Source organism: Physeter macrocephalus, chromosome 5, assembly GCF_002837175.3.
Source record: "Physeter macrocephalus isolate SW-GA chromosome 5, ASM283717v5, whole genome shotgun sequence".
Taxonomy (NCBI): Eukaryota; Metazoa; Chordata; class Mammalia; order Artiodactyla; family Physeteridae; genus Physeter; species Physeter macrocephalus.
In genome coordinates, this window is record NC_041218.1 from 720,950 (window position 1) to 733,040 (window position 12,091).

At 51.1% G+C, this 12,091-nt stretch overlaps 1 protein-coding gene across 1 annotated transcript in view; it reads left to right on the top strand.

Annotated features, from left to right (window-relative positions):
• The window catches only part of PTPRN2 (protein tyrosine phosphatase receptor type N2), a gene marked incomplete at its 5' end in the record, with an annotated part of 716,488 nt that overhangs the window by 264,463 nt on the left and 439,934 nt on the right, over positions 1-12,091 (top strand). The window contains 1 exon segment of the mRNA XM_055084697.1: positions 1,068-1,425. Within this exon segment, the coding sequence (XP_054940672.1) occupies positions 1,068-1,425 (358 nt within the window).

Genomic DNA, 12,091 nt, shown 5'->3' on the forward strand with positions numbered 1-12,091 from the left:
GGATCGGATGGATGTAAAAGGGATTTAAGTGATCAGTAAAGACAGGAGCTGGAGTGAAATGAAAACCTTCGGACAAAGGAGAGAGTCAGTCGCGGGGGAAGCTACTCTGTGGGTTGACAGCACACACCAGTGCAGGCAGAGGGGTTGGGTAGACGTTCCCCACAGAAGGCACGAGCACGTGAGAAGGGGCTCTGCATCACTCGCCAGCAGACCCGCAGGAGCGCCCTCACCACTGCATGGCTATGTCAAAGGAAGACAGCTATAATATAAAATAAAAAATAGTAAGTGGAGAAATGGAGCCCTCACACGCTGCTGGCGCGGTGATAGTGGTGCAGCCACGCGGGAAGACGTTTTGGCGGCTCCTGGACAGTTCATGCAGAGCTGACCACTGCCCGGCACCCCACGCCCAGGCACGTGCCCGGGACACGTGAAAACATAGGTCCACACAGAGACTCGTACACGAAGGTTCACAGCAGCGTTATTCATAATGGCCCCAAAATGGAAACAACCCAGATGTTCACCAGCTGAGGAATGAAGAAACCAAAATGTGCTCTGTCCTTAATCAGAATAATTTTCAGTCATCAAAAGGAATTTGGCACCAACGTGCTACAACACGGACGCACCTTGGAATAATCATGCTCATCGAAAGAAGCCAGACACAAGGGCCCCACTGTGATTCTGTTTACATGAAATGTCCAAAATAGGCAAATTCATGGAGAAGGGAGGTAGATGAGCGGTTGCCTGGGGGTGGGGAATGGGAATGGGGTGATAAAGTGTTCTGTATCAGGCGATGTTTGCACCGCTCTGTGGATCTACTAAAGACACTGAATGGGGTGAATCTCATGGCGTGTGAACTGTACTTCAACAAAGCTGTTATGAGAAAAACACTGTGGGAGGAATGTGGACGTGGGACCCGGCCCACCGGTGAATTAATCCGTGGTGCCTGTTTGGGGTGCGCGTTCCGGGTGCGTGGTGCTGTTCGGCGCCTGGAGGTCCAGACCCGGTGCCACTTCAGGGCCTGCCCGTCGATGGGCGCTCACCTGCTGTTTGTCCCCCGGTCCCTGCAGGGTGAGGACCCCCCGGCCGACAGCGTGCTGACCTTCGTGGACCGGACGTCCGCCCTGACCTACGCCCCCGCGTCCCGGGCCGATTTCCCCGGGGACCGCCCGCTTCGCACGCTCCGCCGGCTCCAGCCCGACGAACTCAGCCCCAAGGTGGCCGGCGGTGCGGACAGGCAGAGTCTGGTCGCCGCGCTGGGTGCCTACGCGGCCCGGAAGCCCCCCGCGCCCCCCAGGGACGGCGACCCCGCCCCCCGCAACCTCGTGCGCGCGCCCTGGCGAGAGCCCAGGGTCCTTTCGGCACCGGCGGCCCCCCAGAAATGGGCCTCGCCTCCGGACCCCAGGGACGCCCTGGGCACGGACGACGGTAAGGACCCTTGGCGCGCTTCTCATCGGCTTGTTTCTGTCTCTCGGGCAGCTGCCCAGGCCGGGCCTCCGGGGCTCCGTCCACGCGCCCCAGGCTCCCCCGAGAGGAGAGGGGCCGAGGGGTGGGAGGGGCCGTCCGTGGGTCGCGGGGACCCAGGCGGCGATGACGCGGCGGAGGGGCCTTCGGTCTCCGGGGGAGGCGCCCTCGCGTTTAGCTCTCGCTGCCCCGACAGTCTCGCTATTTCAGGACTTTATTGATGGAGATGATGAGGGAACACGACTCACAGGCCGAAGCGGGCCCCGCCCAGCGTTCGGCGAATTGAATATAAACGACTTCCGAGTCCGCGGCCCTTGCCTTGCATCTCCGCCTCTCCTCTCCCGTGGCCAGACTCACGCCCAGCTCCTTGGCCTGTGGGTGTTGGCTGGTCCCCATGACACCGGCCTGAGTCCAACGCCGCCGCCAGTGCCGTGCGTGTGCCTGGGCCCTCGAGGCCGCCGCTTCGGCCCTTGACGGGAGTCACCCCTGCTGTGGTCGCCCCGCGGGAGCAGGGCTGTTGGCCGGTCCTGGCCTCTGTAAGATGCCCAAGGGCCTCATCTGTTTCCCAGCAGCCTTTCCCTAAGACCGTAAAATATAAGGTGCGATTTCGATAAAATATGACTTCTCCTTTGAAGATATACAAATAATAACATCAAGCAGGTAACAGATTAAAAAAATACTGAGTGTCCGTTCCCATTAGCGCTCCCTGTCTGTAGGTGGAGGCTTGGTCGGGGACGCTCTGGTGGGGCTCTTCGGGGAACATGCTCTGAAGATGCTGTCTCCGCTCTCCAGTGACCCTTATTAACGCATTATTAACGGCATCATTTGGTTGGCGTTTTCTCCTGTGCTACGTTGCAATGTTGGTTATCTTTTTTAATATATTGTCTTCCCAGCTGCGCTGTATGCTTTAAAGAGTCATGTAAAATGTTAGTCTCAGAGCAAACAGAGAGACTTGTAGGATGAACGCCCAGACGTGCATTGCCGGGCTCCTCTCGCTACTTCTGTGACCCCTCCTCCCCTACGCTGACAGATTCAATCTGACACTGTCAGATTTCACCTGTCACACTTCAGTATTGCACTGCCAGAGATACGACTCTTGAATAAGCCTAACCAACAGCTTTATCCCATGTTAAACTTCATGCTAATGTCTTCATATCACCAAATATCTATGTTTAAATTTCTCACTTGTAAATTTTCTTTACAGTCGGTTCTTTGAAGGCAGGATCCAAAGACGGTCCACTGAACTGGTGGACGTACCTGTCAAGCCCCTTGTAAACTACAAAAGCTTTCTCCTCCCTCTTTTATTGCCTTGCATCATTTTTAAAAAAAAAATATTGTTTCAGGTGCACAACATTTTAGTTTGACATCTGTATACACTACAGAGTGATCACCATCAAAGGTCTAATTACCATCCATCTCCATACAGCTGACCTCTTCACCTATTTTGCCCCCATCAACCCCTTCCTCTCTGGTAATCACTAATCTGTTCCCTGTATCTGTGAGGTTTTGCTTTATTTTGTTTCTTTATTTTTAGATTCCACATGTGAGTGAAATCGTTCGGTATTTGTCTTTCTCTGTCCAACTTATTTCACTAGCTTAATACTCTCTAGGTCCATCCATGTTGTAGCAAATGGCAGAATTTCATTCTTTTTCATGACTGAGTAATATTCCATTGTATATATGTGTGTACCACATCTTTTTTTTTTTTTTTAAGATTTTTTTTTTTTGATGTGGACCTTTTTTTTTTTTAAGTCTTTACTGAATTTGCTACAATATTGCTTCTGTTTTATGTTTCGGTTCTTTGGCCCTGAGGCATGTGGGATCTTAGTTGCCCTACCAGGGATCAAACCTGCACCCCCTGCATTGGAAGGTGAAGTCTTAACCACTGGACTGCCAGGGAAGTCCCACCACATCTTCTTTATCCATTCATCTGTTGACGGATACTTAGGATGCTTCCATATCTTGGCTATTGCAATGAACATGGGGGTGCATATATCTTTTTGAATTAGTGTTTTTGTTTTCTTTGGATAAGTACCCAAGAGTGGAACTGCTGGATCATATGGTAGTTCTGTTTTGAATTTCTTGAGGAATCTCCATACTCTTTTCCAAAGTGGCTGCACCAATTTACATTCCCACCAATAGTGCATGAGGGTTCCCTTTTCTCCACAGTCTGTCCAACATTTGTTATTTCTTGTCTTTTCAATAACAGCTATTCTGACAGGTGATATCAATGAGGTGATATCTCATTGTGGTTTTGCTTTGCATTTCTCTGATGATGAGTGATGTTGAGCATCTTTTCATGTGCCTGTTGGTCATCTGTATGTCTTCCTTGAAAAATGTCTATTCAGATCCTCAGCCCATTTTTTAATCAGGTTTTTGTCTTTTTGTCGTTGAGTTGTATGAGTTCTTTTTATATCTTGGCTATTAGCCCCTTGTTATTATATGCTTTTCAGGTCTCTTCTCCTATTCAGTAGGGTGCCTTTTCATTTTGATGTTGGTTTTCTTTGCTGTGCAGAAGCTTTTTAGTTTGATGTAGCCCCATTTGTTTATGTTTTGTATTTGCTTCCCTTGCTTTTGGTGTCAGGTCCACAAAAACATCTCTAAGATCCATGTCAGTGAGGTTACTGCGTATGTTTTCTTCTAGGAATTTCATGGTTTCAGGTCTTACATTCAAGTCTTTAATTCATTTTAAGTTAATTTTTGTGTATGGTGTAAGATTGTCGTCTAGTTTCATTCTTTTACATGTGGCTGTTCAGTTTTCCCAACACTATTTATTGAAGAGACTGCCTTTTCTCCATTGTATATTCTTGCCTCCCCTATTGTAGATTAATTGACCATATAAGGGTGGGCTTATTGCTGGGTTCTCAGTTCTGTTCCATTGATCTATGTGTGTGTTTTTGTGCAGTACCATGCTGTTTTATAACTGAGGCTTTGTAGCATAGTCTGAAGTCAGGGAGCTTGATGCCTTCAGCTTTGTTCTTCTTTCTCAAAATTGTTTTGGATATTCAGGGTCTTCTGTGGTTTTACAGATTTTAGAATGATTTCTGGTAGTTCTATGAAATATGCCATTGGAATTTTGATAGAGATTGCAGTGAATCTGTAAATTGCTTGGGGTAGTATGGACATCTTCACAATATTAATTCTTCTAATCCATGAACAAGGAATGATGAGCTCGCTGGGTGGAGAATTCTTGGTTGGAAGTTTTTTCCTTTCAGCACTTTGAATACGTCATGCCACTTCTTTCTGGCCTGCAAACTTTCTGCTAAAAAATCTGCCGATAGCCTCACTGGGGTTCCCTCGTATGGAACAAGTTGTTTTTCTCTTGCTGCTTTTAGGATTCTCTTTATCCTTAACTTTTACCATTTTAATTATAATGTGTCTTGGTATGTGTCTCTTTGGGTTCATCTTCTTCAGAACCCTCTGGGCTTCCGGGACCTGGATGCCTGTTTCCTTCCCCAGGTTAGGGAAGTTTTCAGCCACTATTTCTTCTAATAATTTTTCTGGCCCTTTCTCTCTCTCTCTTCTCCTTCTGGGGTCCCCACAAAGCAAATGTTATTTTGCTTGATGTTTTCCCATAGGTCTTTTAAAATATCTTCACTTTTTAAGTTCTTTTTTTTTTGTTTTGCTGCTCTGAGTTCCACTGCTTTGTCTTCCAGCTGCTGATTCGTCTTCTGCCTTATCCAGCCTGCTGCTGAAACCCTCTAGTGCATTTTTCTGTTCAGTTATAACTTCTGTTTGGTACTTTCTTATAATTTCTGTCCCTTTGTTAAGTTCTGGCTGTGTTCATCCATTCTTCTTCTGGGTTCAGTGAGCATCTTTATGACCATTATATGAAACTCTTTATCAGCTGAGTTGCTTTTCTCTGTTTCGTTTAGTTCTTTTTCAGAGGTTTATGTCTCGTTCTTTTGATTGGAACATGTTCCTTTGTCTCCTTATTTTGCCTAATTCTCTGTGTCTGTTTCTCTGTGTTAGGTGTATCAGCTACCTCTCCCGGTCTTGAGGAGTGGCTTTTGTAGGAGACATCCTGTGGGGCTCGGAGGTGCCATCCCCGCGTGGGGCACCTGCCCTCCCGTTGTGGCGAGGTCAGGGTTGCGGAGGGGCGCTGGCGGCTGGGGTTATCGCCTGACCGGTCGCGAGCCCTGCTGCGGTGCGGGGGTGGCAGCGCTCTCGGTAGGGTGCTAACAGGTTAGGTGGTGATTTCCACAGTGGCGCCTGCAGCGTCTCAGTCCCTGGGGAGCACCCCAAGTGGTCCCTGTTTCTCCAGCAGGTGCTTCAAGATTAGTAAGTGGGTCTCCTTCCTCTGTGATCCGGGTGCCTTGCAATCAGGCACGTTTGCGTTGGTTTTGAGTCAAGTGAGTCTGCACAAGGGTACTTGAAGAGCGAATTTCCCTTTCTCTGTAGTTCTGTAGTTTTCTTAGATGTACTTCCTGTTGGTTTTCAGAGCCAGGTGTTTTGGGGGCTCATCTCTCCTGTGCAGGATCTAGGGGTTGGAGAGCTTCCTGTGGAGCTCGGATCCCTCGCTCCTCGGAGGAAAGGTTCATCCCTCTGTGATCCTTCGCGGCTTGTGGCTCGCCGTGGCTGTGGGTTTTCTCTTGGCGAGACCATCTCTCTGCTTTCCTGCCTGTTGATGCTGTCCTTTTACCCACGTCCTGGACTTTTCCTGATTGCACCCCAAAGAGGACGTGTACTTGTTCCTCTGTGCCACACGTCCTGTGAACGAGGAGCTCGGAGATGTGACTGTCGTGTTCAGCGTTCGGCAAGAAGCCTTCGGGGGGGCGGCGACCTTCCGTGAGGGGGACGCTGCCTCCCTGTGTCTCGTTAGCGTCCAGCAGCCCCGGCCGCGTACCCTTTCTGGCACATTTCACCTTGACTGTTGGAAAGTGCTCGATCCCCCAACTAGAGGAGCTCACCTCACCTCCCCCACCTCGAGGGAAGCCCTCGCAGGGCTGTACTTTTCTCTGGAACATGTCTCACAGTCTGACTTGCGCATTTGCATGTATTTGATAAACGTTTGTCTCCGCTTGTAGACCATCAGCTTAAGGAAGCCAGCAAACTGTGCTTCTTTTCTCGCATTTGAACCCAGGACTCAGCATGTGCCTTGCAGGGTGTTTGCTGAGTGGATGAATGGTATCATTTGCTCTTCACATCAACCATGAAAGATGGTGTTATTGTCAACCTCGTTTTCCTGATGAGGAAACTGCAGCTTGAGATGGCAGGTGATAGCACTTGTCCCAAAGTCAGATCACTTGAGGCAAAGTGGTTGGAAGCTTTTAAGAACCAACTGTCTAAAATGCAGATTTAAACACAATTTGCTTTGTTTCTTGGGCCAGTTGGTCCTGGACTCTAATGTTTTAAATGGCCACTCAGCTCCAAATTCTAGCTTTCTCTGACTATTCATTGTGTGCAAAGTTGTGTGCTGAGCCTTTAGTGGGGAGCAGAGGAGTAGAGAAGGGTCACTTGGGGGCAGGGGTGTCAGCCAGGGCTGGAAGGAGGAAGGGTTCTCTTCTTACATAGTGAAAAAGGACAAGGCAAGAAAAGACCAACCTTCTTCTAAAGCCCCAGAGCTTCCCGGGGTTACCTGTCCAGACCAGTCACAGGCAGGCCATTCCACACCAGTCACCCCTGGAAAACTGCCCCTGCCATTCGGTCTAACATCCTTCAGAACCTCGGGGAGCGTTCAGGTAGATTCAGTGAGCCATGAGCTCAGGATCCCTAGGAAGGCGCAAGGACACAGCAGCCCTGTCCTCAAAACCCAGTTTCACCTTGAAAGCACCAGCGAGAAAGTCAGAAGGGAGGCCCAGAGGGCCAGGGTGTGTGACCTCCCCGGGGGCGCAGCCCTGGAGAGCTGGCTTTGCCGGGCACCCAAAGGGTGTAGTGCGGAGGACGGAGACGTGGGTGATTCAGATAGTGGCTGCCCTTCTGCAGGACGGTCGAGACCAATTTGTAGCCCTCAGGGCTCATGAAAACCCACCCATCCCTGCTCCCGAGTAAGTAAATCAGGCCACTGACTTCAGTGCATGGCAAATGTTCATTTGGTAAAAACTTAGAAAAGAGACCCTCTTCCTTCATTTATTCATTATTTACACCTTGTCGCCTTTGAAAAAGCTTTGAGTCACATAAAATTAAAAGACCAACGTGCAGGAGGATAATGGCAAGGGCAAACGACAAAGTGTGAAGTGTGGGATTCAGACACGGCTGGTCCAGCTTCTCCTGTTTAGGACGCGGTGTCTCGGGTTGTGGCCCAGCCGGGAACGCTCCTCGTTGGAGTGTTGTTCTGCATTCCGTGATCAGTTCTCGATGGAAGTCAGAATGTGTAAAGGATTATTTGTTGTGCTTCTTATCAGTTGTAGAAGTAGGAAATGGTCACCATGCAAAACCAGAATAACAGACGTGTAGAAAGAAGAAAGCAAGTCACCTTTGCTCTCACGGCCAGCAGGTGGGTGCTGTGAGCCCCGGGTGTGCCTCTCGGTGCCGCGCGTGCGTTTGCGAGGCCTCGCGCCGCACGGCTGACCCGGGCCGTGGCCGTGCGCGGCCGCTGCCTCCCTTCTCCGTGTCCCTTCGGTGCGTTCGCCAGGGCTCGTTCTTCCTCCGTCGCTGGGTTAAAATTCAGGCACGTCCCGGGAACTCCAGTCACCCTTAGGTAATAAAAAGTGCGAGGCCCCTTTTGTCTTTAAATTTTTTAAAATTGTGGCAAATACACACTGGTTTGGCTCTGATCGTAGATTGAGTTCCTGTCGGCGGAACTGCAGCGTGAAGCGCGCACACCTGGGCATCTACCATCCAGCCTTTGCTGCGGGGAGGGAGCTCGGCAGCCCTCACATTCAGAGGGCGTTTCCACGAATGGGACCCAAATGCCTTGCTCATTCAGCCCCTTTAGCTAATGTAGACAGATCGCAGGGGCTGCCCCGGGCAGCCCCTCCTGGGAGGTTTCCTGCTGTGGTCTGCATTTGCCACCCAGCATGTGTCTAGGCTGCTCCTGAGTGGGGTGAGGGTGAGGGTGAGGGTGGTGGGAGTGGTACTGGTGATAAAGGTGATACTGGGGATGGTGGGGATGGTGGGGATGTGTGTGTTTGTTCGTGCCTGAACTGTGTCCTTTCAGGTACACGTGGTGATAAAGGCACTCAGGAGCAAAAACTGTCGTGTGTGCTTCACATCCTCTTTGTGAAAGCGGATTTGTGTGAGGTTAACTGCACGCCATCGCTTATTCTCTCAAGCCTGTAGCATTTGTCTGGGGGACCCTATTAAGACATATAATTTCTGTAGGTCAGGCCTGCAGCAGCTGTTCATGGGAGCTGATCTCCTACTCCAGGCCTTACATATTTGATGTCCTGACATTTCGTGTAATTGCTCTGCTAGAGCCCACTTGGCACGTTGAAAGCTACTTAAAATGTCATTATAAGCCGGCCGGATCTCGGAATTACATGGTGCGGCCGCCGGAACAGAGCGTCTCGCTTTGATGTATGCGGTATGTGATTGTGCTCTGCGCCGCGGTCCCTCTTCAGTCCACCAGGGCTGGCTAGACTCTTTAAAGAGGATTTCCTCATTTCTGCTCATCTTCAGATGACGGACAGCGCGCGCCTCTGCGCTGACTCACCGCGGTCAATAGCACTGACGCGGGAGATGATCGCCAACGCGAGTTAACTGCTCTCCTCCGAAGGGGTCAGCCGCTTAGCACCTACCCTTGTATACCTATGGGGTTTTTAGTTATTTTTCACTAATGAAAATAATCTGAAAAGTTTCTTTTTTGGATGAGAGGAGACAATTTTAGGAATTATATTGTATTACACCATTTTGAAGATGGATGTTTCTTATTATAGTTAGAGGGGCCCACGGAAAGTCTCTCCTGTTCTCTGGTCTTTATCGTAAAGAACATGAGTGTTTTCACGCTGCAGGTCTACTTCTGCTCTTCCCTCCAAATAAGGAGAATAGAGCTGGGGGAAGTTAAGGGAAAGGACATGAGGTTACTGTAGGGAGGGTTCCTCTGAGCTATTAAAAGTCAGCACAGATGATTGGAGGAGGGGCACAGTTTCCCCTTAGCTATGTGGTTATTAGACGTGGTGGACAGTCTGTACATTTGATTTCATCTTCTCAATAACCCCTTCAAGTGGGAGTAACTGACCCATCTACACAGACAGACCCCGAGACTGGAGCCTGGGTGTGGCTGGCTGCAGAGCACACTTTCTCCAGAAGATCGTGACCCCCTGTTGGCGGTGGGTCTTTTAGGATTTCTGGTCTGACTTGCCCTGTGTTTGACCAGCGTTCTTCCTGCCCTGGGTTGCATAAAACAAAACATCACCCGGTAGGATGCTTTGAGGGGCTGCCGAGAGCCTCCACCCCTGCCCAGGCTCCCCCAACATCGGGAGCTGACCTCACACAGCTCCTCCAGCTTTGCTGTCTGTTATCACCCACCTGGGCTCTGTTCCGTCCCCTGAACCTCACATCCGGTCCCTCTGGACCTGCCATAGAAACACACATAGGCTCCCGCCAGCTCTACCTGCTGCACCGCCATCCCCAGCTGGGTTCCTGCTGGAGCCTCCTCCGGCCTCCCTGCTCTGACCTTGTCTCAAGCCTGCAGGCCTCTTAAAATTGTAAACCAGATGACGACTCACCGCTCAAAACCCAGCAAGGGCTTCTCATCTCACTCAGCAAAAATCCAGGTCCTTTTCATGGTCTGAGAACCCTGTAAAATGCCCCCGACTTCACAGCCCCCTTGCTGCTCCAGGTCACCCACTCTGGCCACCTTTCTGTCCTTCCGGTGCCTCTGCCCTGGGGCCTTTGCGCTTGCTGTTGGCTCTGCCCGCACAGCGTTTCCTTAAGATAGTCCCTGGGCTCAGGACTTCCCTTCTTCGGGTCTCTGAGCTTTTCTCTGACAATCCTGTCTAACACAGCATCTTCCCTCCCCACTGCCCCATCCTCCACACTCTGGATTATTGTTCCCACAGCCTCATCACCACCAGACATTGTATGTGTTTGTTTTTAATTGTTTATTTTCTGTTTCTTCTACTATAAATGAACGTGCCATGAGAGCAAGTGCTTTGCTAACTGCATTATTCCTGCACCTTGACAGGTAGCTGAGCATAGAAAATGTGCAGCGAACATTGTGGAAGGAAGGAAAGGATGAAGGGTGGAGGAGAGTTCCTGCTCTTGAGCCCTGCTCTTTAGGTTTGAGACCCTCTGGGAGGCCTGAATCTCTCACTGTTATCCACCTCCCTCATGACCTGGAGTGTGTGTCTCCCACCCAGGCAGCCTGAGAGCAGTTGCGGGGAAGGGACAGAAAGGTCACGGGGCGGCGACAGACCCTGGCCCCCTGCACAGAGGTCGGCACCAGGGAGTCAGGAGATGCGGACATGGCCGCCCACAGGCCAGGCCGTGCCCAGGAGGGTCTGCCTGCTTGAGCCACAGTTCAGTCCACGGCCGACTTGCTACCCAGGGTCTGAGCCGTCACCCTGATACCCGTGTGCCCCCATTCGCATTACGGTTCTAGCACAGTAATCCCACCGGTCCTGTTCCTAAGTCTGGAATCGGAGAGAAGTGGACTCTTAGAAGGAAATGTTCTGGACCCCTGGAAACCGGCCAACAGCGCGGCTCAGGGGCTTAACTTGGTGGTGAAACATCCTCGCAGGGCACAGTCGGGGCAGGGAGTCCACCTCTTGGACCCTTGTTAGGAGGGACACAGCTCTGCGTTGAGGATGGTCCGGCAGAGAAGAGGAGCAGCTCCTCGGTGAACCAAGGCCCTCGGGAATGGAACCTTCTCCTCAGCCGAATTTCCTGGTTAAGTCTGCGTTCCGCAGAAACACATTTTGCATTCAACACTTGTTAAAAAACGTCTCGTAAATGTACTGATCCATTTCCTGCCTTGGTCGGTGTCCTGGGACGCCATGGTGGGTTCTGCCGTGCTCCGGCCCCTGGCAGGGACCACGCCCGCAGGGGCCCAGCCTCGGCCTCTGGTTTCAGGGCCTTGCGTTTCCTCACCTTTCACGCCATGGCTGCGACAGTACAGACCACCGAAAGGTGATGTGTTTATAACGCTAGAGGCTTAATGAACAGCTAGGTGTTGTTTTTCTTACTGTTTACTCTACCTTAGTTTTTCTCTTTTCTACGAAGCAACATGTGCCCTTTGTCAGCCCAGAAAAGCAGGAATTCTGACACTGTGTGGCTAGGATCCCTCAAACCTTCAGCCTCCTGCGCTGTTCTGTGTCAGGCGTGCTTCTCTGTTTGTACAGTGTTTCTGTTTATGAGGAAGTGAGAAATATTTTTCCAGCTTCACTGCTGGAAGTTGGGTTTTTTTTTTTGGTTTTTTTTTGGCGGTATGTGGGCCTCTCCCGTTGCGGAGCACAGGCTCTGGACGCGCAGGCTCAGCGGCCATGGCCCACGGGCCCAGCTGCTCCGCGGCACGTGGGATCTTCCCGGACCGGGGCACGAACCCGCGTCCCCTGCATCGGCAGGTGGACTCTCCACCACCGCGCCACCAGGGAAGCCCTGGCAGTTATTTTTAAGGCAAGCGTTTGGTCCCTAAACATGCCTACGGGGCTGTGGGGGGAGGGATGCAGAGGGGCAGAGCCCTCCCCAGGGGCTCAGGTCGGGGTCAAGGACCACAGAGGCAGCAGCCACAGGGAAGTCCATCCATCTG